Here is a 24849-nt window from a genome sequence, read left to right as displayed (position 1 = left end):
CCCCCAGCGCTGTTGCCCATCCTGGGCTGGCTCCGTTGCAGTGTTGCCCAGGGCTGGCCTGCAGTGCCGGGGATCCCCTCCGGCCACGGGAGCTGCAGGAGCAGGGGCATTAGTGGTTCCAGAGGTGGGTTGTACCCCTCGCGCTCCAGGGCAGAGAAGGGGCTGGCGGGGTGCACAGGTCCTGCACGAAGGGCCGTGGTGCTCCCCAGTGAGCTCCCAGCGGCTGCCGTGCAGGGGAACGGGGGTCTCGGAGGGAGGAGGGAGCTGCTTAGCTTGAGGTTGGATGCAGGAGTACAAGAATGCTGCGATGCAGGCTAATTTGGTCCCGTACCCCTTTCTTTAGTAGCTGGAGGTTTCCTGCCCACCTGGGAAGAGATCCCGTAGGATCTGCCTTCCCATGGTGCGCAGGGCGTCTTGCGGGGAGGGGGCCCCAGTTTGGTTCAGGAAGCTGAAGGTGGAAGCAAAGCCGTACCATGGCAGCGCTAGGGTGTAAATGTTAGCTCAGAACCATAGTGTGTGGATAGTGGTTTCCCTCGAAGGTGGCAAAGGTGGCGGCAGTGACGTCTCTACGGGATGGGGCAGGTCTGGAGCATGCGGGAGGTGTGCTCTGGAGGAGGGAAGATGATGCCGGGGGGGCACAGGGTGCTGCCGAGCCTCTATCTGCTCAGCCCCGTGCCCAGCACCTTGTTGCTCAGCGGCTCGGGGGTGCCGGCCGAGCCCCACTCGTGCTCCATGCTCTTCACGCAGGGCAGGCTGGGGTTGGCCTTCTGCACCACCGAGATCTGGCAGGTCTGCGAGTCATAGTGGGCCTCGCACCAGTCGGGAAAGTCGATGGGATGCTGGGTGCTGCAGGAGAGGGCACAGCATCGTCAGGTCCCCCTGGTCCGTGTCAGGGGGCTGCTGGCAGGGCCGGGTGGCTTCCTCTGCTGCCAGCCCCCCGGCCGGGGTGTCTCCCAGGCCAGCTCAGGCAGGCTGGGCCACAGCTGCTGGCATCTCGCTGTGCCGAGACACCCCTGGCCCCCGCTTTTGTCTGCTTGACTCACCCCACCGCCCTCAGCACCCCGGTGGGCTCCTGCCCACCTCTGCCCCTTGTCCCCCCAGGGCCTGGCACCCCGCAGCCCCCCGGGGCTCTGACATTTGCTCCGTTGCATTTGCAGCCACCAGACTCACACGACCTCCTCCCCGCGGCGGGCGCAGAGGTGCGGTGGCGGGGCAGCGTTGCCAGCGGTAGCCCACCCCCGGCACCCCTCAGCCCCTCACTCACATCTCACAGCAGCCCACACCGATGGGGTGCAGGCAGGTGCAGAGCAGGCAGTTGGTGCTCAGCCACGACTCCCCGAGGGAGAACTGCTTCCCCTCGTACTCGCAGGGAGCTGCAAAGGAAACAGCGGCGATGAGCACACATGGGCCTGCGCTGGGGAGCATGGGAGCCTCCTTGGCACCACTCCACCCTCAAAGAGGGAATAGGGGGGCACTTCATGACCTCCCATCCGCCCCATGGTACAGAAGATACCTGGTGGTCTCTCCGCCACCCTGCAGGTATGGGATGCCCAGGCATCTGCCAAGGGTGATGCTCCCATCCATCCTCTCCTGGCCATGCCCTGTGGCTCTCCCCACTGCCCCAGGGGCCTGGCGGGGAGGCAAGTGGCTCATGCTTCCCTGGAGAGGGCATATCCAGTGCCCCTTGGGGTCTGAGCATCTCTGCAGCCCTGGAAGGAGGCAGCAGAGGAAAGATGGGCAGCCCTCCTCCCTTTGCTCCTAGTGCTGCACGCTCGGTCCCAGCCGGGCTCCTGCCAGGAGCTCTTCATGGCCCAGCGAGCTGTTTCTCAGCCAGAGCCCTGGGGAGCTGTTCTGTGGTTTATAGACTGCTCCTTCCACTCATCACTGGCCCACGATCGTGCTCCTGAGCTCCGCACACGCTTCACAGGCACGCAGGGCAGAGCCCTGCCGCCCCGGGGAAAAGCTGAGGCCTCCTCTTCCCATCAGCATCTTCCCGGCTCACCTCCCTGCTTACCTTTAGCCTGGAAGTAGCATTTGGCCTGGGAGCCCGGCAGCTGGAGGAGGAGGGAGAGCAGCAGGCAAAGCCTGCCCCAAGCCCATCCCATCTTCTGCGGTCGCATGGCCATGGCTGGCGTTGAGCTGGGCTTCTTCGCTGAGGTTGCCTTGCTTCTCTAATGCCTTTGCTCCTTTCCCTTCTCTCTCTCTCTCTCTCTCTCTCTCTCTGCCTTTTTAATGCTCTTCCCCTGATCCCAACAAGAGATATTTATAAAGTTCAGCTTTACGACCCTGGCCACCAGCTGTGCCCCACTGGAAAAGTTGTAAAACTCATTTCCTGATTTGAAAGGCATGAAAACAAGAGGTAGGATCAAGATTTTTAACAAGCTGTGAAAAGCTGATTCATGCCCTCCAGAAATGTCTCCAGTTGGAAGCCCCTGTGGGTGCAAGGCTCCACAGCGAGGGGAGATCCAAGGGACCCCGGCGGGGTTGCCCTCGGCAGTGTGGTGAGCACGCAAGCGGTGAGTGCGGGAGACCCTGGCCCCTGAGCAGGAGAGCTCCAGGCTCCCCTCTGGTCATGCTGAGCCATCTCTGATCCTTCACAGCAGCCAAGGTTTTGGGAGCATCCCATCTCACAGGGACTGGAGTGGCATAGGAGTCCTGTTAACAACCAGTGTGGGATGCAATTGGCAGCATCCCCAGCGGAGACGGAGAAGGAGATGCTCGCGCCCAGCTCCTGGGTACCACAGCATGACAGTTTCACCACAGCCTCGGCTACGGCCATGCCAGGCTTGTGGCCACGCATGGACTGGGGGTGACAGTGGGTTTTTTTGCCCAAAAGTCGGCAGTACAGTGATTGCCACTGGTGCGGAGTGGGCGAGGAAGGCTCTGCACCCTTGTGCAGAGCATGCATCTGCACCATGCACCCTCTGCACCATGCACCCATGACCCAGGGCTCATCTGAGCAGTGCCCAAGAGAACAGGGCTGTGCCCGTGTATGTGCAGCACCCACAAGATGCTGGAGCTGAGCAGCCCCTTTCAGAGGCTGGAGACTGGCCCCAGCAGAAACAGGGAACAGGAGGGATGAAATCAGGAGGCAAAGGTGTGTTTGGGCAACAAGTGACCTGCGAGGGAAACAAGGGGCTTCACTGGAAGCAAGAAGCCATGGGAAGATGCCATACCACCCAGGGATGTGCCTGTGGTCTGCACAGACCCTTACCCAGAGGGGCTGCCTCTGGGTTGAAGTGATAAGGCTGTTATCAGCAGGCAAAGCAAGGGGATGGGTGAGGTGGAGGGGGTCAGAGCCCTGGGAGCCACACGGCCCCGGGGAGCTACAAGCAGAGGGCTGAATTGCCAAGAGAAATTTGCAGCCTTCTTCAGAGGCGCTGCCAGCAGCAGGAAACAGGGCTCCGGGGAAGGTCCAGCCAGTGGCTCGGCCAGCGAGGCGGCGGTGGCAGCGGCAGCGGTAGCGGTAGCGTATGTGGATCATCTGCCCCTGCATTAAGCTCCCTACTTTCTGAGAGTTTGGGATAGGTTTACACCCTGACGCGTGAGGCTTAATATCCCTTCCAGAATTTGTGTTGGCATCCGCTATTATAGCTGGATATTTTTGTTATCCCCATAAATGCCCAATCCCTCCTTGAATCCTGCTAAATTTTGGCCTGAGTGTTTTCCTGTGGCAGCCTAATTAAGCATGGAGTGAAAAAAAAACACGCTTCCTTTTATCCGCTTTGGATTTGCCACCTTCAGATCTGAAAGCATAGTCCCTTCACGCTGCTGCTCCTGGCCCCCTCACCATCCCGTTGCATCCCTGTCCTGCATCTCATGTGCTCACCTCTGAGGTAGCAGCCCCGGATTTGCATCCCCTCTCCCCCTCAGAGAGTTGCCCCAGCCCTCTCATAGTGCCCTGAATGATGCTGTGCCCCTCTGGGTGGGGTGGCTGGATGGCAGCACGGGTGGGATAAGTTGGAAAAGGCTGATAATAAATCAGAGAAGCTCTGGGCACCCATTAATAACCTGCCAACCATGGGGCTGTGAGCCAGGATGGTGAAGTGTATCAGTGACAAATGAAAATTGCCCTTTGGTGCAGAGTTGTTACTATATAAGGAGGATAAAAGCTTTCGTAGTCAGAGCAGTAAATGAATATTCCTATTGTGTGTTTGGAAAAAGAAGTCTGGCACGCTGGTAACCACAACGAAATAATCCATCATCATTTCATCACCGAGTACAGCAAATGTTAAACAAAAGTGGTGGGTTTCATTTGGAGGCCCACATGATTTGCCCAGGCTTCTAGAAGGGCACTGAAAATCTGGGGCGAGAGCATCTCTTGGCTGTGTGGAGGGGCACTGTCCCTGCTCCATCGGGGATATGGAGAGGCATTCCTGGGATTTCTGTAGCCATTCTGGTTTCCCAAAGAAAAGGTTAAGGCTACCAGTCCGCTCGTGGCCTTTGGGTATTTCAGCAAAGTGGTTCACTGGGTAAATGCAGATGAGGAGGCAAGGGGGTCAGGACAACCCTTGGCACATTGCAGAGGGACCTGGGCAGCAAAACACCCTGCACGCTGTGGCTGTGCATTGGGCAATGTGGCTGGTGGTCCCCCATAACCTGTCAGTCCCATTCTTCCCCCTCCTGGCTGCTCTCCTTCCCCCACTTTTGCATCCCTGGGCACCCACCTGGCCCCAGCACACACCCCTGTGGGTGGTCCAGAGCATTTTGGTCCAGCTTGTACAGGAAGGGGCTTGTAGATTGGAAAGCAGCAGCTGGAGTTGGACTCAGTGCTTGAGAGCTTCAGCTTGGGTACCCAAGGGATGCTGTGGCTGGAGGAGGTGAGACCTTCTCCAGCTGCACTAGCCAATGCATCCCAGAGGAGGTTTTGCCCCGGAGAGTGAAAGGGAGCAGCCAGTTTTGCTGCTCATCTCTCAAGGGGACAACTGAGACCTGGGGGATGTAGGGGATGGAAGAATTGCCTCACTGTAAATTCAGTCACTTTGATTTATCAGGCAGAGGCCAATAGCAGGGACTGACTGCATGTCCAGGCGTGCCGGTGAGGAGCAGTCACCATCCTTGAGCATTGTGGGACCCTGCAGAAGGTCACATCCATGTCTCAGCATCCCCCTGGCAAGAGTCAGCCTGGCTTGGCTTTCGGATTGTAGCTGCGCCTGAGAAGAGCTGGGTGCTGCAACCCACTGAGGGCACAGCATCGCTGGCCTCCTCTCCCAGCAAAGGTTGGGTGCTCCCCTCCACAGAGCTGCTGTTCAAGCCCCCGGTGCCAGAGGATGGGACCCTGTGGACAGGCAGGGGTGAGCACCCAAGTTGGTGAGTGCTGGGATGGGGTGACAACAGCCCACCCCAGCCCTGCAGGAGGGTAATAAACGATGCTGGACAAGTTGCCATCAGCAGGATCCAGAAGCGTTATAAAACCTGAATCTCCTGAGCCTTCAGCTGGGACTGCAGCTGCAGAGCAGGAAGCAAACAGGATCCCGGCTGGCATTGTGAAAGCAAACACCATAAATCCGAGGAAGTGCTGTGATTGCTGTTTTAGGCACTGGGGAGCTTGGCTCCTGCTCCCCACAAGCGCTTTATTTTCTCTCTAAACAGAAAAAAAAAAAACAACCCCAACTTATCGCTGGGCCGAGCTGCCCCAGCTGGATCCTGATGCTGCCTTGGGCACTGGGGTGCCTGTGGGATGTGAGCCCCTCTCCTTGCCCAGCGCCTTGAGGATGCTTCAAGCCACAGAGCCCCCAGGGCGACAGGGCAGGGTGCAGGCAGCATGCAGGCAGATGCCAGCTCTGGTCTGTGTCCACCCACCTGAACACTCAATGCTCACCGGAGCAGGCGGCCCCCAGGAAGAGGTGAGCAGGGGGGGTCAGAGAGAGCTGGGCAACCAGGAGCCAGGAAGAGGGACAGGAGGGGACAAAGGGCTACCCAGGGAACCACGGCCGGCTCACTCCATCCTTCCTCCCACAGCTGGTAAGCCAGACGGGATAGCTCCCAGAGGCTGGAACTACAGGTGGGATCAGAGACAACCCCACCAGGACTAACACAATGAGGCTGTTCCTCCAGAAAGGGGACAAAGTGGGGCACATCATGAAAGTGGAGGGGACGTCACGAAAGCGGAGGGGACATCATGAAAACCTTGATGTCACCTTACTCTGGGGGCTGGCTGCCTGCTGGATGGAGCTCGGGGCTGCTGGAGGAGCGTGGGCTCGGAGGCATGCTGGCATGCCCGCTGTGTCCCATGGGTGTCCACGGCCTCAGCACTCACTCCCCAGCCCTCCTGACAGGGGAGAGCCATTTCCACCCCATGGGCTGGGCACAGTGTTTTGCAGGGGCTCTACAAGCCCCGGTCAGATGGTGTCTGTGGGTTCCCGGCCATGGGATGGGGTCCCTAATGGGATGGCGTCTGTGGGTCCCCAGCTGTGGGATGGGCTCTGCCCACCCCAGGCTGGGTGGCAGGCAGGGCTCCGTGGCCCGGGAAGCCCCACGCCCGCTCCCTTGGGCTCCCTTGCCCTCTTTCACATGGTCTCATCCCCCCTTGCTTGCCCCCATGCTCCATCCCTCTCCATCATCCTTTGGCACTCTCCCTGGCTGTTTATCCCAGCTGTGGCTGCTCTGTGCCAGGCCACGTTTTGGCACCAGTGGGTTAGACACGCGTCCCTGCTGCTCTCAGCCCTGGCAGCGTGCTGGCACCCACCCTGGCACCCCAGCACCCTGGCACCTCAGGTACCCCAGCGCCCTAGGTGCGCTGCTGCTCATGGCTCTGCCTGGGCTCCCCTTGAGGGAAACGTGCCGGGAGGGCACGGTGTGTTTAGGGAAACAGACCTTGGCACTTGCTGGCCATCCCGGGAAAATACAAACATCCGGGCAGGCAGCCGCGCAGCGAGTGCGAGAGGCCGGCACTCCATAAATCCCCTGGAGCAGGTGCTTTGTAGTCGGCACAAGGAAATGAGCACATTATTCAGCTCAGCTTAAACCCCGAAACGTTTCCTGTCCTGTGAGTCAGAAATAACCCTGGGAGATCATTCCTGGGCCACGCAGGAGCTGTGCTAGCCAAAAAAGTGCCACACGCCTATCAGGCCCGGGGACCCTCCGGGGAGGTCAGCGGTCCAGGCACCCCACGATAGAGAAGCCGTCCAGGGCAGCTCCCCAATGGAGAGGACTCTGCTGCAGCAGTGCCATGCCACCAGCTCCGACACGTAACTGCTCCGGGACGTGCTGGGGAGCCCCTGGGGACCCCCAGACCTGTCATGGACACCATGCTTCAGTGGAATGCAGGGACAGGGAGAGCCCGAGGAGACACTGGGGCTTTCTGGGTCCTGGATGGATCCTGTGGATCTTCTCTGGCCTCTCTCTGGGATCAGAAAGACAGATCTGCTGCTCCAGCCATAAGCCTCCCCTGCACCCCACATCACCCTGGTGCATCACAGGCTGTTGGCTGGCACCCACAGGAGCACCCTGGGGTGCTGCCCTGCTTTAGGGACACCCTACAGGAAAATCCATGGGTGGCTGGTGGCTTCATGGTGGAAGAGACCACCTGGGCATGGGTCCAGGATCCCTCGTATGCAGCCTGGGGTCCTGGAGCAGATGGAGGGGAAAAACACAGCTGGTGCCCTCAGCTCAGCATGGGCAGTGTCCGCCTGAGCGGGGACGTGGGTGACATGTCCTGTCCTGGTGCCCCACAAGGACAGTCATAGGGCCCTGCCGTGGGTCTGGGGCACAGAGGGGCACGGGCGCAGAAGGCTGAACCCATGGACACACTGGGACAGCCCCTGCCCTGAACTGGGAGGAATAACATAGCTGCTGCATTAGCCACATTTTTCCCTTCAAAACATTTGCCTCTGCTCCATTTTTTCTGCTGTTGGCACACAAACCTCAAACCCAGACAAGGAGCCCTTCAGGTTTCCCGGACAGCAGGAGCACAGGAAGCCCATATGTGCAAAGGTCACCTTGCACGCCTGCACCTGTCCCCGTGTGTCTCATGCCCACCTGGCCAAAGCCTCCCCAAGCTGGAGATGTTCCTCTCCCATTTGGGATGGGGTGGCCTTTGGAGGTGCTGGGCTCCTGCAGCACCAGGGATGCCGCAGTGACATGCATGTCCCGGCACAGCAGTGCCCGCATGGCTCTTCTGCGTGGCCCTGGAAGAGCTGACCGTGCCGCAGGCACCCGCTTGTCGTGCCTGCAGCGCTCTTTACAGCCACCTCCAGAGGATGACAGGTTTCGGGCCCTTCTCTCAGTGAAGAGACGAAGGTGCTTGGCAGGGCCCTGCAGCCCGCTAGCTCATGTTGCTGTGCTACAGGAGGTGGAAAAACATTTTTTAGCAATTAAACAATCATCAGCTTCGGGGACCTGGGGCTTGGTTTCACCTGATGGGAACCTGGACAACAAGCTGGGAACCTCATGGGCATGAGCTCCCCAGGACAGGCAGGCACGGCTGTGCCCTTGGTGCCCACCATGCTCTGGGTGCAGTGTGAGGACCACCACGGACTACCACGGGCTGCCATGGACTGCCATGGACTACCACAGTCCACCATGGACAACCATGGACTATCATGGACCACCACAGTTCACCATAGACCATCATGGACCTCCGTGGACTGCCACAGACCATCGTGGACCACCACAAACTGTCACAGACCATCATGGACATCATAGATTGTCATGGACCACCATGGAAGACCATAGACTACCATGGACCACCACAGACCACCATGGACTTTCATGGACCACCACAGACTGCCGCAGACTGCCATGGACCACCACAAACCACCAGGATCAGGGTGCTGGGCACAGCCACGTGGAAAGAAAACTTGTCAGCTCCAAGACCTGGGATGCCAAGCACAGAAAGACTAAAACTTGGTATGAGACCAAGGGACAGGGAAGGTGAGATGGGGTTACAGAAACCCTAAAGCGTGGTGAGCCCCAGCCCCACATGCCCCAGGGAGCAGGCTGGGGGACAGCAAGTGTACCAAGCCCCACAAGACACCATCCCCACCTTGGCTCCTCTCCCCCATGTGCACTCGTGGGGGGACACCCTGATGACAGAAGGGACGCAGAGCCAGGCCAGCGGCCCCATGTGCCCTCCAGCTGCCTGGGTGCCGGAGCGGCGGCAGGCACAGCCGGTAGGTTGTAACCGGTGTCCCCGTTTGACGGGATGTATGGTGCATGGTTGTTGGGGTGTACGGTGCATGGTTGTCGGGGTGTATGGTGCATGGTGCACGGTGCACAGGCGGCAGTGACTGGGCCCCCTCTGCTGGCATGCACACGCAAACACGGGGTGCCGGGCACCCCACACACCCCATCCCACCTGCAGCGAGTCCACCCAGGCTGCTCCCATGCTCCCTCTACACCCCCTCTGCTTTTTGACCCCCCCACAACTCTTTTTCTTTTTTTTTTTTTTTAATTTGCCAGGGTTGTGCCTCCGCTGGCTGCATCCTGCCCACGGCAGCTTCTGCGAGAGCATCACCACCTCCCCGACAATGACCCACTGCCTGCTCCCTGCCCGCTGCAGGCAGGGGAGGACACAGGTCGGAGAAGGCTTTTCCCACCCAGGGTGCTGCCAGCTCCTTCACCCCATGCTGCACCCTGGCCCCTGCCATGAAGTGAGCCCAGCCCAAGGCTTGGAGATGCCACCGTGGCTCAGGACACAAGCCCCAGGGCTGGGCTGTCCGGCATGAGGGTACACAGGGGCCACAGGACCGGGCACCATCGGTGCCCCGTGAACCCCCAGCAGCAGGGGTGATTTTGTGGAGGCTGTGGTCCTGGGTGGGACCATCACCATGCCCAGCCTCATGCCCCATGGGGAAGCTCTTCCAGACCTTCCCAGCTTCTCCCTTCTCGCCTGTATTCGCTGCTGGTTGGATTTCACCATCCTGTGGCAGCACCGTCCTTCAGCTCAGGCACTGCTGTTGGCTCCAATGCCGTGACCAGACCGGGGTATTTATAGCCGGCAACCCAATCCACCCAGCTCAGGTTGTGCCAGGCTGGGTGAGCCGAGCTCCATGACGCCGTGGTGACGGGAAGGACGTGTCACTTGTGGCGGGGACACCTGCAGTGGCACCGGCAGGGACCGCGAGGGGGGCTGTGATTCCCGGCAGCTCCAGCTGCGGAGGGACCCGTGCCGGGACACCCGAGGGTGCCACGCTCATGGGTCTGCACAGGCAGCTCTGGTGGCCTGCCCCAAATCCCAGGAGGGGACCAGGACCCCCTGCCCACCGCTCAGCGCAGCATCCCTCACTCATCTGATCCCCGCAGGACCTTGCAGGGTACCAGCAGGACCCGTGGGGTCCCTGTACAGCCACCATCCTCCCCCCGCACTCCCCCCTGTACCCCACACACTCATACCACCCCCCATGGCTTTGAGCCGTGGGGCAGGGGCTGCCAACACACACCCACGCCCCCCCACATCCCCCCCCTCCCCGCCCGACGGGAGCAGGCAGCAGGCTGGGAATGCGAGGAATGCACCACAGGCACGCTGCCCCCGCCGAGCCCCCCCTGCCCCACCGAGGCCCCCCCCCCCCGCAAACACAGGGCACCTCTGTGTCCCCCTGAGCTGTGGCAGCCCCCCATGGCAGCCGGGGCTGGCATCCCCTCGGGTCCTTCCCCAAATTCCTGGGGGGACCGGGGTTATCTACTTGGGTTATCCCAGCCCCATGGCGTCCTGCAGGGGTTGCGCAGAGCCCCCTGCCCCATAGCCAGCCTTTGCCCCCCCTGAGCGCTCCCCTGCACTCCAAGGCGTGGGTCCCAGCCCCTCTGCTCCCCTCGCAGCCCCCCCACCCCCTTACCCCCCACCTCACCGGCCTGTGTCCCACAGCACAGGGGTTGGAGCCTTAAAACCTGCAGTGGTGACATGCCTGCTGCCTCCAGCCCCCCCGGCACCCCCTGCCCTCAGCCCCCTCCTCTTGCCCCCACAGCCAGGCCGTGTGTCAAGCAGGGACGGACAGCAGGGACACCAGACCCCCGTGGCACGGCTCCCCACTTGCACCCTCCACTGCTGGGGGGACATCCTGGGTGTCAGGGACATCTGGATCCGCAGGGCATCCTGCTTCTCAGGACCCGGCTCCCCAGTTGCCCCCCCCCCCCCGCACCCCAAATCCCCAGGGACCTTCCCAACCTCCTCCCCTGTCCCCAGTGGGGATACCCACACCCAGGGCATGGGATGTCTCCTCTGCTCTCAGCTGGCCGCACCCCACAGCCGTGTGCCTCCTCACCCCCCCACAGTGGGGACACCCCTCTCCAGGGCCCCCCTTTGCCAAAGCCCCATCACCCCCCCCCCCAGCTCGCACCCCAATGCCCGGGGCCTTCCCCAACCCTTGGGGGAGACCCTCAGGATGGGGTGCCCCCTCCTCAGTCCCCAGCCAGTGAGGCAGCCCCGAACCCGGATGCCCCCTCCCAACCTTTCCTCACTGGACCCCCCTAGAACCGAGGTACCCCTTCCTCTCCACCCCCCACACTGCGGACACTCCAAACCCTGACGCCCCCTCCCAATCCTCCCTCACTGGACCCCCCCAGCACTGAGATACCCCTTCCTCCCCAAACCCGGATGCCCCCTCCCAACCCCTTCCTCACTGGACCCCCTGAGAACCGAGGTACCCCTTGCTCCCTCCCCCACACTGGGGACACCCCGAACCCCGATACCCCCTCCCAACCCTTCCTCACTGGACCCCCCCAGAACAGAGGTACCCCTTCCTCTCTGCGTACCCCCTCACTGGGGACACCCCGAACCTGGATGCCCCCTCCCAGCCCCTCCTCACTGTACCCCTCGAGAACCGAGGTACCCTTCCTCCCCGTGCTCCCCCCACCGCGGACACCCCAAACCCGGACTCCCCCTCCCGCTGGGACCCCCCCCCCCCCGGAACCCACGCACCCCTCCCCAACCCCTGCCCACCCTGGGCCGCCAGACCTGGAGACGCCCCCCCTTCCGGGACCCCCGCACCCAGCACCCCGGGGCCCTTCCCCCGCCCCTCCACGGGCGACACCCAGACGGGCGAGCCCCTCTGCGGGCCCGTCTCTCGCCTTCCCCAGCCCCCCCCAAGCCCCCCCCGCCCCGCGGTGCCGCCCATCCCCGTGCCGTCGGGGCGGGCGGCGGCAGAGGGCGCTGGCCGGCCCGGGGCGGTGCCGCCGGGGGAGGGCGCAGGCGGGGGGGGGGGGGGGGGGCGCGGCGGGGCGCAGGAGCCGCGGGCGGCGGCCGGGGCGGAGGAGCCAGCGCGGCCCATGGCTCCGCGGCTGCCGCTGCTGCTGCTGCTGCTGCTGCCGCTGCTGCTGCCGGCGGCGCTGCCGGTACCGGCGGCGGCGGCGGCGGCGGCGGGAGGGGGGCGGCGGGCGGCGACCCCCGACGGGGCGGTCGCCAACTTGACGGTGGCGGTGGTGCTGCCGGAGCGCAACGTGAGCTACGCGTGGGCTTGGCCGCGAGTGGGGCCGGCGCTGAGCCTGGCGCTGGAAGCGCTGGAGCGGGGCGAGCCGCCGCTTTTGCCGCGGCCCTTCTCGGTGCGCGTCGAGTTCATGAGCTCGGAGCTGGAGGGCGCTTGCTCCGAGTACGTGGCACCGCTCAACGCCGTCGACCTGAAGCTCTACCACGACCCCGACGTCCTTTTCGGGCCGGGCTGCGTCTACCCCGCCGCGTCCGTGGGGCGCTTCGCCTCGCACTGGCGGCTGCCGCTCATCACCGGCGGGGCGGTGGCGGCCGGCTTCAGCCGCAAACGGGAGCACTACAGCACGACGGTGCGCACCGGGCCCTCGGCCCCCAAACTGGGTGCCTTCGTCTCCCACCTCCACGCCCACTTCAACTGGAGCGCCCGCGCCGTCCTCCTCTACGTGGACCGCAAGACCGACGACCGACCCTACTACTTCACCGTCGAGGGTGTCTACCAGGAGCTGCAGGACGGCAGCAACCTCACCGTGCGGCATCACATCTACTCCCCCGACGAGGGCGGCCCCGACACGGCCGTGCACTTCATCAAGGCCAACGGGCGCGGTGCGTGGGGCGGCGCGGCGTGGGGGGGGGGGGGTGCGTGGAGGGACCCTGCGCGGGACAGGGCTGAGCGCCCGGGGAGGGGAGCGGGGAGGGGGGGCGAGTGGAGAGGGCTCCCCGCGGGGGAACCGCGCGGGGCTCGGGGAGGGGAGGAGGCAAAATTCTCCGTGGGGCGCAGCGGGGGGGTGGAGGATGCGGTGCGATCCGTGTGGGGCGCGGTGGGGGGGGAGAGGGGCGCGGTGGGACCCGTCTGGGGTGCAGTGAAGGGGCGGGGGTGCTGTGGAGCGCACGCAGGGTACAGCAAGGGGTTGAGGGTGCAGTGGGACCCATCTGGGGTGCAGCAAAGGGATGGGGACGCAATGGGACCCGTGTAGGATACAATGAGGGACTGGGAGCACAGTGGGACCCCTGTGGGGCACAGCAAAGGGTCAGGGGGGCAGTGGGACCCATCCCCAGATGGGGATGGGATGGGATCCCCCCCAACCCACAGCAAAGGGTTAGGGGGCAACTGCGATCTGTGTAGGGCACAGCAAGGGGCTAAGAGGGCAGTGAGATCCGTGTGGGGCACAGCAAAGGGACGGGGACACAGTGGGATCCATGTGAGGCACAGCAACAGGCCAAGGAGACAGTGGCACCTTTGTGGGGCACCGTGAGGGTCTGAGGACACAACGGGACCTGTGTGGGGTGCAGTGAGGGGCCGAGGACACGATGGAATTCGTGTGGGGCACAGCAAAGGGGCCAAGGACATGGTGGGACCCATGTGGGGTGCAGCAAGGGGTGGGCAGAGTGAAACCCGTGTGGGGCATGGCAAGAGGCCAGGGGCACAGTGGGACCCGTGTGGGGCACAGAGAGGGGTGAGGAAAGCGGGTTGTACGTAGGGCGCAGCGAGGGGTGGGCACATTTTGTCGCGGTGGGGCTGGGGTAGCAGGGGGACCTGCACAGGGAGGTGTGTGCACAGGACCCGAGACCCCTAGGCCACCCCAGTGGCAGTGGGGGGGCATCCAGGGCAGGGTGGGGGGCCACAATGTCCCCCTCCCTGCTCCCCAGCCCCTCACCCTGTGCCAGGGGAGAGCCAGCGCAGACCCTCACCTTGGTGGGACGCGTGTTTTGAGGGGCGCTGGGGCCACCCTACCCTCTGTGTTAGCAGGATCAGGGCGTCCCTGGGGGCAGGCGGGACCCAGCCACCTCCTCGGAGGCTGAAGGTGATGGTGTGGACGTGGCCGTCTGAAGGACAACGCCGTCTGTGGTTACGTGCCCAGAGCAGCTTGGTGCCCACACGCCGAGGTGGCCGTGCCATGCTCGGGCAGACCACCCCCAGCCTGGCACCGGGGTGCCCCGGGCTGTGCCCATTCCCCCTGCGCCCCGGGAATGGGGCTGGGGACGGCCCCACCCTGCCGATGGAGGGATAAATCAATTTGGTGCCTTGTGAGCACCCCAGGAGAGCGGCTATACTGGGAGCAGGAGGAAATGGAGGGGCTTACGGAGGCAGCTGGAGAGCAAGGGCAGCCTGATGCTCTTTCATTATTGATGAGCGGGGTATATCGATCCCGGAGCCAGCCACTCTGCAATGCTTCTTAATGGATCGTGAGATGCTGTGTCATTAAGAAGGACATTGAGCCGGGATGAGTGGAGCCAGATGGGCCAGCAGGAGACATGGCCGAGGCTGTGCGGGACTGGGGCTGGGGGCGTGTGGCCAGAGTGCTTTGGGGTGCTGGGCTGGGTTCCCCTGGGGCTGAGGCTGGTGGGACTGGGTCCATGGGGCTGGGCACCCCATGGTGGGCTGCGGGAGCTGAGTAGCTTGTGGCTGCCCTTCTCGTTTGCTTGACCAAGGGGCTGGCATGGAGGCTCCCTGGTGCACCGTCACCAGCTGCAGGGTGTGGATCTTCACATGGGACAGGGGCAAAGGACCGTGCAGGGAAAAAGGCTAAAATCAGCGATTCCCATCAACGTTTCCGGCTTGGTGCCATAAATCACCCCGATGGGAATTGATACCTCCTGATGCAGGCAGGGAGTCGTGGCTGCCAGGGGAGGAGGCCAGGCGTGGGCAGAGACCCTGGGGCCCTCCAAGCCGGGATGCCGGGGGGTCTGGGCCCCTCTGGCCACAGCCCAGAGATGGGGGCAGGGTGGGGGGCTGAGTGCTTGGTCCCCATGGGGATGGGTGCTCAGGGCTGCGATGCTGATGTTAGGTGCTTTCCTAACCCGGGGCTGTGGGCTGCAAGGCTCTCCCAGGAGTGCCCACCCCTGCGTGGCATGGAACGGAGAAGGCAGCAGGAGCTTCGGCCACAGCCACATCCATGTCCATGCCCTGCAATGTCACCACGTGTCATCCCTCTTGGCACCACCTTCCTTCTCCCAGGTGGTGGGCAGGAGTTTGGTAAACCTTTCCCAGGGAAAGCCGCTTCCCTGCCCCACCGTGTGCCCCTGAAGCTGCCAATGCCCCACATTCGTGGCTCTAAAGAGCGGGCATGGGGGGATGTGGGTGCATCGTCCTGTCCCATGTATGGCCACCTCACACTTCCCGTTGCCCCTCTCACCGGTGCCTGGGCGACGTGCAGGGGCCCACGTCTCTCCTGCCACTTGCAAAAGCGCTGATATAATTAGAGCTGTGGTTGAGGGAATTACCAGAGCATCTGTCTGCAAAGCCCAGGTCCCCTGCCTGGGGAGATGGCTGGGTGCTGCTGCCAGGAGGGGAGTGCATTTGGTCCTCCCCTCTGCAATCCCCCTGGGCATGGGACGGCTGCTTGGCTGGGGCAGGGGTCTCAGCGCTGCAGTGCCCTGTGCTGGTGGGGCTGCTCAAAACTGGGATTTGCAGGAATTTGCTGCCTGAAACCGGGATTTGCCCTTGCCTTAGGGTTATCTTCAATCACGGGGGGGTCGGGCACTGTCCCGCCACCCCATCTGCACACTCGGGATCCTCCCCGTCCCCTGGGACTGCGCGCTCTGCCTTCTGCATCATGGACATGCCCTAAATAAATGCCTGGGGGCTGCATGCACCCCACCCTCGCAGGACACCATTCCCCTTGTCCTCGGTGACGCTGAGGCTGCCTTTGGCCATTTGCCGACCCCCGGGGGAGTGCGTGAGGAGGCCAGGGGTGCTGCTGGCCAGGCAGGAGGCTGCCAGCTGGAGGCAGCTGCCAGCGTCACGGAGAGCCCCGAGCGTTGACCCTTCACTTCTGCGCAGCCCCTGCAACCTGTCCCCGGGGAGCCGTGCAGGCGCCATCGATCCCCTCGCTCGGTGGCCTTTGACGAGGCAGGCTTTGGCTGCCGCCGCCGCGGGGGCCAGCTGCCCGGGGTGTCCCACCATCTGCCACCAGCTGCTGTGGCTCCCCAGCCCGTGTGGTGCTGCAGGCTGCCTTTTCCTGGTGCCTGCGATGGGATGGAGAGGAGCCCATGCTGTGTCCCCATGGGGGGACCCTCAGCCTCTGCATGCCAGGGAGATGCTGAGCTGCCCATCCTGGCTGAGAAATCTGGGGACGGTACATTTCTTCCCGTGGACTAGCGAAGTGGGGAAGCCAAGGGTGTTTATTTGAGGTATTGCAGCACTCGGAGGGAAACCATTTCAGACCCTGGAACGTGCTTTTGCTCATGCACAGCCCAAGCTGCTGCGATTTCCCTCTCCCCTGTGCCCAGGAGCAGCTCCCCACGTCGCCGTGCCCAAGGTGTCTGTGCTGGGTTTCTTCTCCCACCCATGGGTGGCCTCGCTGCCCCCACGGGTGACCCTGTCAGCCCTGCCGCCTGCGTGGCCGGGTGCCCTCCAGCAGCAGGGACCCCATCCCAGGGCGCAGGGCTTCCTTGCTGTCCCCAGCCCTCCCCGTGCTCTGGATCCCGCCGGGGCGCCGGGCCCCACGCAGAAGGGCTGCGCGCCGGGGCCAGCGCCCGAGCGTGACATTCCTCCAGCACCCGCCGCCACCGCCTCCTCCGTTGCTCAATCCCGAGTTCCCAGCCAGGATGGCTGGAGCGGGGGCCCTGGTTTTCCGGGGGGAGGGAGGAGACAGTGGCAGGATCCTCAGCAAGGGCAGGGAGGGCCCCTGCTCGGGGGGGTTTCGGACGCTCTCGGGCGCGTGCCGCCACGGCCCGCGGTGCCCTTTGCCAGCCCCACGCCACCCCCACGCAGCACCCGGGTGGGCATCCCATCGGGGCTGGCTGAGCCCCCAGAAGTGGGAGGGGGCACGCGGGGCGGCCGGCCGGGGCCCGGGCACCCCCTTGCCGCGTGGGACGCACCAGCGAGATGCTCTGTTTCCAATTAGCGTCGGCGGCCGCCGAAGGTGCTGGAATCCGGGAACCTGCACATTCCTGCCGCACGGCCGGCCGGCTGTGAACCCAAACATGGGTTTGTCTGTTCCCCAGGGGCCTCCGGCGCATCGCTCCCGATGCCTCTCCCGTCCCGCCCTGGTCCTCTGGCTGGGGCTGGCGGGGAGCTGCCGGGGAGCTGATGCCGGGGGCAACATTCCCTGGGTGGCTTTTGCTGGAGCAGGGTGTGCATGGGTGCTGGAATGGGGTGCGTGGGGTGTCTGTCTCATATTTTGGAGCAAGGGTTCCCCTATTCTCCTTCCTCCCTTCAGCCTAAGGTGGCTGATGGGGCAAGAGTGGGTCAGGGCCAGTGAGGGCGATGGGGCTGAGTGGGCTCTGTGGCCATGGGGCACGTGGCACGGGAAGGTGGTGAGCTGAGCAGAGCCCGATCTGTCCGCTCCCTCCTCCCCGCAGCCACTGAGCCTGCCCCCAGGCTTGCTTTGCCCCGTCACCCCAAGGGAAAGCATCCCACCCTGTGCCCGAGCAGGGTGCCCTGGGGTTGGCACCATCCCCCTGACGCCCTGCGTCTTGCCGGCAGTGGTGTATCTCTGCGGGCCGCCGGAGATGCTGCGGCAGATCATGCAGCTGGCGCACCGGGAGAACCTCACCAACGGCGACTACGTCTTCTTCTACCTGGACGTCTTCGGGGAGAGCCTGCGGGGTGACTCTGCCCGCGACCCCTTCAAACCTTGGCAGCAGAGCCCAGGCCAGGACTCGGGGCTGCGCGAGGCTTTCCAGGTGAGCTGCGCCCGCCTGCCTGGGGACGGGGACGGGGACCTCCCCAGCCCGACCCTGGTGCATGAAGCGGGGTGCTGTGCTTGGTTGCAGATGGTGCTGGTGATCACCTACTACGAGCCCCAAAACCCCGAGTACCAGCACTTCCAAACCCAGCTCATCCTGCGAGCCAAGCAGAAATTTGGGGTGCAGCTCAACTACTCCCTGGTGAGCGAGTCACCCTGCGTGATGGGGCGGTGGAGACCCTCCCCATGGGGCTGTGGCACCTCACCAGGGTGCAGAGGGTGGGACACGGCCATGGGCAGTGCCGGAGGGGCCATCCCTGGTGGCCACAGCCACGGGCAGTGCCATCCCCACAGGGTGGGTGCATGGCTCCGGCGTGGGGTTACGGGGCTGTGGGTGGGTGCGTGGCCCCGGTGTGGGGGTCTTGTGGCTGGGGTACCCCCGTGTGCGTGGCTACAGGTGTGCTGAGGTCCCCCCCGGCAGATGAACCTGGTGGCGGGGTGTTTCTATGACGGGATGCTGCTGTACGCCATGGTGCTGAATGAGACCCTGCGGGAGGGCGGCTCCAAGAAAAACGCCACCCACATCATCGAGAAGATGCGGGACCGCAAGTTCCAGGGTAAGGATAAGGTGGGGGCAGCCGGGGTGCCATGGGCGCAGTGGGACCTGGTCCCCGTCCCACCTGGGTCTTTTGTCCCGCAGGGGTGACGGGGCTGGTGAGCATGGACAACAACAACGACCGGGACACCGACTTCAACCTGTGGGCCATGGCTGACCCCGAGAGCGGGCAGTATGAGGTGGGGGCCGGCACCGGGATCCTGCCGGCAGCTGGGGCTGGGGGACGGGATGCTGGGGGCTGGGGGGGGGCCTCAGCTCTCTCTGCCGTAGGTGGTGGGACACTACTCGGGTGTGGAGAAGCAGATCCACTGGCTGGGACGACCCATCCCCTGGGTGAAAGGGGCCCCCCCCTTGGACAACCCACCCTGCATCTTCGATGTGGATGACCCCTCCTGCGATAAAAGTGGGTGTTCTGGGTCCCCACATCCCTTGGCCCCCAGCACCCTTCCTTGTGGGTGCATGGAAACCTGGTACCCATGGCCAGCCAGGCCACGCTGACACCCGCTCCTGCCTGCAGCCCCCCTCTCCATGCTGGCCATCGTAGCTTTGGGCACTGGCCTCACCTTTGTCATGTTTGGCATTTCCAGCTTCCTCATTTTCAGGTCAGTCAGGGCTGAGGAACCTCTGCCTGGGCACCAGGCACCCCTCAGCCTGTCAGGGGGGTGGGCAGGGCTTGGGGGGCTATGGGTGGCTGACCCCAGTGTGCCCCCCAGGAAGCTGATGCTGGAGAAGGAGCTTGCCAGCATGCTCTGGAGGATCCGCTGGGACGAGCTGCAATTTGGGAGCCCCGAGCGGTACCACAAGGCAGCGGGCAGCCGGCTCACCCTGTCCCTGGTGAGAGCTGCCAGTGCCTGGGCACCACCCTCCTCCTGCCCCTGCCCCTGCCCCTGCCCCTGCCCCTGCACTGCCCTCCCTCCCTGCACACACTCCTCCCTTGCTGACCCCCTGCACGGCCCTCTGTCCCCTACAGAGCCACAACCCCACTGCATCCATCCCCTGCAGAGTCACAGCCCCACTGCATTCATCCCCCACAGAGCCACAGCCCCACTGCATCTATCCCTACACAGCCCTCCCTCCCTACAGAGCTCTCCATCCCCTGCAGAGCCACACTTCATCCATCCCCTGCATGACCCTCCATTCATAGAATCATAGAATCATAGAATCGTTTAGGTTGGAAAAGACCTTTAAGATCATCCAGTCCAACCATTAACCTACACTACCAAGTCTACTCTAAGCCAATCAAGGGTAGACTAGACTAAACCATGTCCTGAAGTGCAGAGTGTCCCTGCAGAGGCATGCTTGATCCATCCCCTACACAGCCCTGAATCCCCTATAGAGCACCATACCTTGTCCAGCCCCTACGTGGCCCTGCATCCCCTACACAACCACACCTTATCCATCCCCATACGTCCCCTGCAGCACACCATACCTCACCCTATAGGCTTCACCCTCCCTACAGAGCATGCAGAGCTTGTCCTGACCCTTCAGAGCTCATCCTGCACCGTCCCCTGCACACCCCTGGGTGTCCCTGCCCTGGTCCCTTGGTGCCTGTCACCCCCCACCCTGGGATCCCCATCCCTAACCCCCTCCTTCCCTGCAGCGTGGCTCCAGCTATGGCTCCCTGATGACCACCCATGGCAAGTACCAGATCTTCGCCAACACCGGCCACTTCAAGGTCAGTGCGGCAGGTGGGGAGCTGAGCCCTCACCCTGAAACCCCCCAACCCTGTTGGTTTGCTCCCCCTTGGCTGCCCCCCCACCCTACGGGGTGCTGGCACCTTCCTCCCCTCCCCAAATCTGCCCAGTGGGCACTGACCTCTTCCTCCTCCCTGGCACCCCAGGGCAACGTGGTGGCCATCAAGCACATCAACAAGAAGCGCATCGAGCTGACGCGGCAGGTGCTTTTCGAGCTGAAACACGTAGGTTTGGGGTCTGAGCCGGGGTGGGCACCCTGTCTGGGGATGCAGGGGCCAGTCATGGCAGCGGAGGGGGCTGGTGGGAGCAGCAGCGTGTCCCCGCCACCGACCTCAGCACCATCTGTGCTCCGCTTCCACCTCCAGATGCGGGACATCCAGTTCAACCACCTGACCCGCTTCATCGGGGCGTGCATCGACCCCCCCAACATCTGCATCATCACCGAGTACTGCCCGCGGGGCAGCCTGCAGGTAGGGGGGCTTGGGGGCACCGGGGGAGGCACTTAGACACTCCAGCTGACCCAGCTGGGCTGGGTGTTGAGGATGGGGCTGTAGATGTTGGTTGACCCAAGCTCCACAAGATTTGCAGCAGAGCTGCCCAAGCGGGTGTCAGAGGCCAGTGGAGGGAAGGGGGTGGGATGCCATGGAGCCCCCCGCAGCTGGGTGCTCCTTGAGGCTGGTGCTGGTGCCATCGTCCCCCGGCTGCTTGGCGGGGTCTGCTCAAATGTGCTGCCCCAGGACGTCCTGGAGAATGAGAGCATCAACCTGGACTGGATGTTTCGCTACTCCCTCATCAACGACATCGTCAAGGTACCCAAGCGAGGGACACAAAGGGGCTGGGGGAGGTGCCTGAGGGATGCCAGCTTCACTCTGTCCGTCTGTCCCAGGGAATGGCTTTCCTGCACAACAGCATCATCGGCCACCACGGCAGTCTCAAGTCATCCAACTGCGTGGTGGACAGCCGCTTCGTGCTGAAGATCACCGACTATGGGCTGGCCAGCTTCCGCTCCTCCTGCGACAGCGAGGACACGCACGCCCTCTATGCCAGTGAGTGCCCACTGCTGGGGACCAGGGGGACAGGGTGGCCCTGTCTCACCACCCCATGGCCGTGTCCCACCAGAGAAGCTGTGGACAGCCCCGGAGCTGCTGCAGAAGGGACACCTGCCCACCCCGGGCATGCAAAAAGCCGATGTCTACAGCTTCGGCATCATCGTGCAGGAGGTCGCCCTGCGCAACGGCCCCTTCTACATCGAGGGCATGGACCTGAGCCCCAAAGGTGAGGGTGGGGGGCAGGCGTGGGGTGGTCCTGTCCCCGCCAGGGAGGTCCGGTGGTCACCGTCGGCCACTCCCTGGCAGAGATCGTGCAGAAGGTGCGCAACAGCCAGAAGCCCTTCTTCCGCCCCTCCATCGACATCGGGGTGCACAGCGAGGAGCTGGCAGTGCTGATGGAGCGCTGCTGGGCACAGGAGCCGGCCGAGCGCCCTGACTTCAGCCAGATCAAGATGTTCATCCGTAGATTCAACAAGTGGGTGGCTGGCAAGCAGGGAAGGTGGCCCTGGGCGGGAGCGGGGACAGCCATGGGGGCGGTGGTTGGGGGGTACCTCGTCCCGCGGTGCCAGCTGCCTGCACCCTGGCAGGGAGGGCAGCACCAGCATCCTGGACAACCTGCTGTCGCGCATGGAGCAGTACGCCAACAACCTGGAGAAGCTGGTGGAGGAGCGGACACAGGCCTACCTGGAGGAGAAGCGCAAGGCGGAGAACCTCCTCTACCAGATCCTGCCCCAGTGAGAGAGGGAGAGAAGGGAGCGTGTGGGTCTGGGGGTTGGCATGGGGTCAGCGTGCACCTGCTGCCATACAAGCACGGGGTCCCTTGCCAGCTGTCCTAGCTGATGTAGGGCAAGGGGAACAGGGGGTTTGGGGTGGGGGCCCACCACCATCCCTCCTGTCCTTGCCAGCTCCGTGGCGGAGCAGCTGAAGCGTGGGGAGACAGTGCGGGCTGAGGCTTTCGACAGCGTCACCATCTACTTCAGCGACATCGTGGGCTTCACCGCCCTCTCAGCGGAGAGCACGCCCATGCAGGTGAGAGCAGGGCTTGGGGGGCAGTCCCCTTGCGGGGCTGGCGGGGGGGCTCATACCCTGGCAGTGCCATCCCTGGGGCTGGGGGGAGATGGCCGCTCCCAGCCCCACACGCACCCTTGCTCCATCCAGGTTGTGACGCTGCTGAACGATCTCTACACTTGCTTCGATGCCATCATCGACAACTTTGACGTCTACAAGGTGAGGGCGGGGTGAGCAAGCACAGCCCCCCGAGGTGAGGCGGGCAGCGAGGAGCCCGGGGTGTACCTGCTCCCCCTGACCCCGCAGGTGGAGACCATTGGGGATGCCTACATGGTGGTGTCGGGGCTGCCGGTGCGCAATGGGAAGCTGCACGCCCGCGAGATTGTCCGCATGGCCCTGGCCCTGCTCGAGGCCGTCAAAACCTTCAAGATCCGGCACCGGCCCAATGACCAGCTCCGCCTGCGCATCGGCGTACACACTGGTGAGCCCCTGCGCCGGCCGGCACCGTGGCTGGGGGATGCTCGCCCACCCGCCCTGCAGCAGCCACGGGCATCTCTGTGCCCCCAGGTCCCGTGTGTGCTGGAGTCGTGGGTCTGAAGATGCCACGGTACTGCCTCTTTGGGGACACGGTGAACACCGCATCCCGCATGGAGTCCAACGGCCAGGGTAAGCCATGGGGCTGGCAGCTGGGGTCCAGTGCCATGGGTCGTGCCCAGCTCCCACACCCAGCCGTGTCCCTTTTGCCCCTCTGTGCCACCCAGCCCTGAAGATCCACGTCTCGTCCACCACCAAGGAAGTCCTGGATGAGTTTGGCTGCTTCGAGCTGGAGCTGCGCGGGGACGTGGAGATGAAGGTGAGGGTGCGGGGACCCTGGTGGGGGGCCAGCCCTTCCGGCTGCAGGGGCATGTGATGGGTGGGTGGGTTGGGGCTGGGACCCCTTGTCCCCCTTGGTGCTGGGGACAGCACCCAGGCAGCAGCGCCAGGGGCGGGGAGGGTCTCACCGCCCCCCTCCGCCCCCCAGGGCAAGGGGAAGATGCGGACCTACTGGCTGCTGGGCGAGAGGAAAGACCCCAAAGTCATCTGAGCCCGGCGGCAGTGGCGGAGCCCCCAACCCCAATGGGGCCATCATGCTTCCCAGCGCCTGGCCCCCCTGGGGTGCACTGGGACCCCCCCATCACCGCAGCCCCCCCTGCTTCAGCAGGGCTCAGGCATGGGGTGGGGGCAGCGGCCACAGCACCGCATGCCCCCTTCCATCGGCACCAGCAAAGCCCGCCTCCCCCCGCAGCCTCTGCTGGAGGGGGGGGAACCAGCCCCAATCCAGCCCGGGGGGGAACCCCGTATCCCCCCACCCTCGGGGGTCGTGCCACCCCTGCCCTCTCCCCCGTGGCTCAGCTGGCTCTGAGCCGCTCCCGGGGCCTGGCTGCCCCGCAGGGCACTTCGCCGTCTCTTTTCAGTACCTGGCCCCCTGGCAGAAGTTGTGCCCATGTCACCCCCTCCCCAGGGGCCGGGAAATGGGGGCTCCTGCCGGGACTGACCCCTTGGCCAGGGCAGGCTTCAATGCCGCGGCTCCCCCCCTCCCCAGTCTCCCCCTCCCCTGTATATAGCCCCACTGGGTCATGTAAATACCTCCCCCCCCTCCCCAGGTGTAAATATAGGAGTCGCTGCAAACTATTTTGTTGAAATACAAACTTCCCCAAATCCCGCTGTCTCCCAACCTCTGCTTCGCTCTGCCCTGGAGTGCCAAGCGGGGTGGGGGACCAGGGGGGACCCCAATGTTGAGCTCAGCCTGGGCTGGGGACGGCTGCCAGAGAGCATCGTACCCCGGGGGTCCGGCTGCTGCGTGGGTGGGGGTGTGGGCACGGGGATCCGGTGCGGGGTGGCTGCAGCGGTGGCTGGCGAGGGCTCAGGGCGGTGCTGGGAAGGCAGGGCGGCCGCGGCGGGGTTTGCTTTGGCGTGAGGGCTGCAGTGTGTTCCTCTGACCTCATGCTCTGGCTGCGCTGCCACCACCTCTTACTGGAACCCACCTGTGCCTGGGGACGGGGCCACGTGTCACCCGCCGCGGGCGCCAGGAGAAGGCACGTCCCAGGGGATGGGGCTGTGCCACGGGCTCTCCCTCTGTGCCCAAGGAGGGAGGCTTGGGGCTGTAGCACATTTCGGGGCAGCAGTGACTTGCAGAGGGGCTGGAGGTTGTCCCCCCGCTTGCGCTGCATGGGCCCATGGGGATGGGGATGCCAGGGACATGGTGCTCCCACTCCAAGTACCCAGCCTGAGGACAACCCTGGGGTGGCAAGGATGCTGGGACCACCTGTGGCCACTGCTCTTTATTGCTTGTGGGGCCGGAGCCGGCCGCTCAGGGGGGCATAGGGCCAGGGCTGCTCTAGGTACTCGGTGATGGGAGTAGAGAAGGCTGCGTTCCTCCGAAAGGGACTGTCCCCGCTGCGGATGCTGGTGACACCCTGGAGGGGAGGGAAGTGGAGATGTCCCCGTCAGC

The 24849-nt window shown here is 64.0% G+C and overlaps 2 protein-coding genes across 2 annotated transcripts; one reads left to right on the top strand and one right to left on the bottom strand.

Annotated features, from left to right (window-relative positions):
- Window positions 1-656: 656 nt before the first annotated feature.
- On the bottom strand, window positions 657-2126 carry LOC104035277 (prostate-associated microseminoprotein). The gene is made up of 3 exons (XM_075727089.1): window positions 2015-2126; window positions 1265-1373; window positions 657-846 (listed from the first exon to the last, which is right to left on the bottom strand). The coding sequence occupies exons 1-3, from the start codon at window positions 2124-2126 to the stop codon at window positions 657-659; spliced, it is 411 nt and encodes a 136-aa protein (XP_075583204.1).
- A 10078-nt stretch (window positions 2127-12204) lies between these two features.
- Window positions 12205-23442, top strand: NPR2 (natriuretic peptide receptor 2). Its single transcript, XM_075726270.1, has 22 exons — window positions 12205-12964; window positions 17790-17989; window positions 18080-18193; window positions 18473-18608; window positions 18692-18786; window positions 18878-19010; window positions 19125-19209; window positions 19321-19441; window positions 20208-20282; window positions 20448-20525; window positions 20667-20771; window positions 21039-21110; window positions 21188-21347; window positions 21421-21576; window positions 21657-21825; window positions 21938-22084; window positions 22256-22379; window positions 22509-22577; window positions 22665-22839; window positions 22926-23024; window positions 23120-23211; window positions 23380-23442. The coding sequence occupies exons 1-22, from the start codon at window positions 12205-12207 to the stop codon at window positions 23440-23442; spliced, it is 3228 nt and encodes a 1075-aa protein (XP_075582385.1).
- The last annotated feature ends 1407 nt before the right edge of the window (window positions 23443-24849 follow it).

This window comes from Pelecanus crispus, chromosome Z (genome assembly GCF_030463565.1).
Source record: "Pelecanus crispus isolate bPelCri1 chromosome Z, bPelCri1.pri, whole genome shotgun sequence".
NCBI lineage: Eukaryota > Metazoa > Chordata > Aves > Pelecaniformes > Pelecanidae > Pelecanus > Pelecanus crispus.
Note: the sequence above shows the minus strand (reverse complement) of the source record. Positions and strands in the feature narration are given on the sequence as shown.

Bases quoted from the DNA above. Each gene is read 5' to 3' on its own strand.
- LOC104035277 (XM_075727089.1), bottom strand. From the start codon at position 2,126: ATGGCCATGCGACCGCAGAAGATGGGATGGGCTTGGGGCAGGCTTTGC. The intron at 1,374-2,014 runs GTAAGCAGGGAG...TTTCCTTTGCAG, and splicing joins ATGCTACTTCCAGGCTAAAG to CTCCCTGCGAGTACGAGGGG. The intron at 847-1,264 runs GTGAGTGAGGGG...CCTCTCCTGCAG, and splicing joins GGTGTGGGCTGCTGTGAGAT to CACCCAGCATCCCATCGACT.
- NPR2 (XM_075726270.1), top strand. From the start codon at position 12,205: ATGGCTCCGCGGCTGCCGCTGCTGCTGCTGCTGCTGCTGCCGCTGCTG. The intron at 12,965-17,789 runs GTGCGTGGGGCG...TCTTGCCGGCAG, and splicing joins CATCAAGGCCAACGGGCGCG to TGGTGTATCTCTGCGGGCCG. The intron at 22,840-22,925 runs GTGAGCCCCTGC...CTGTGCCCCCAG, and splicing joins GCGCATCGGCGTACACACTG to GTCCCGTGTGTGCTGGAGTC.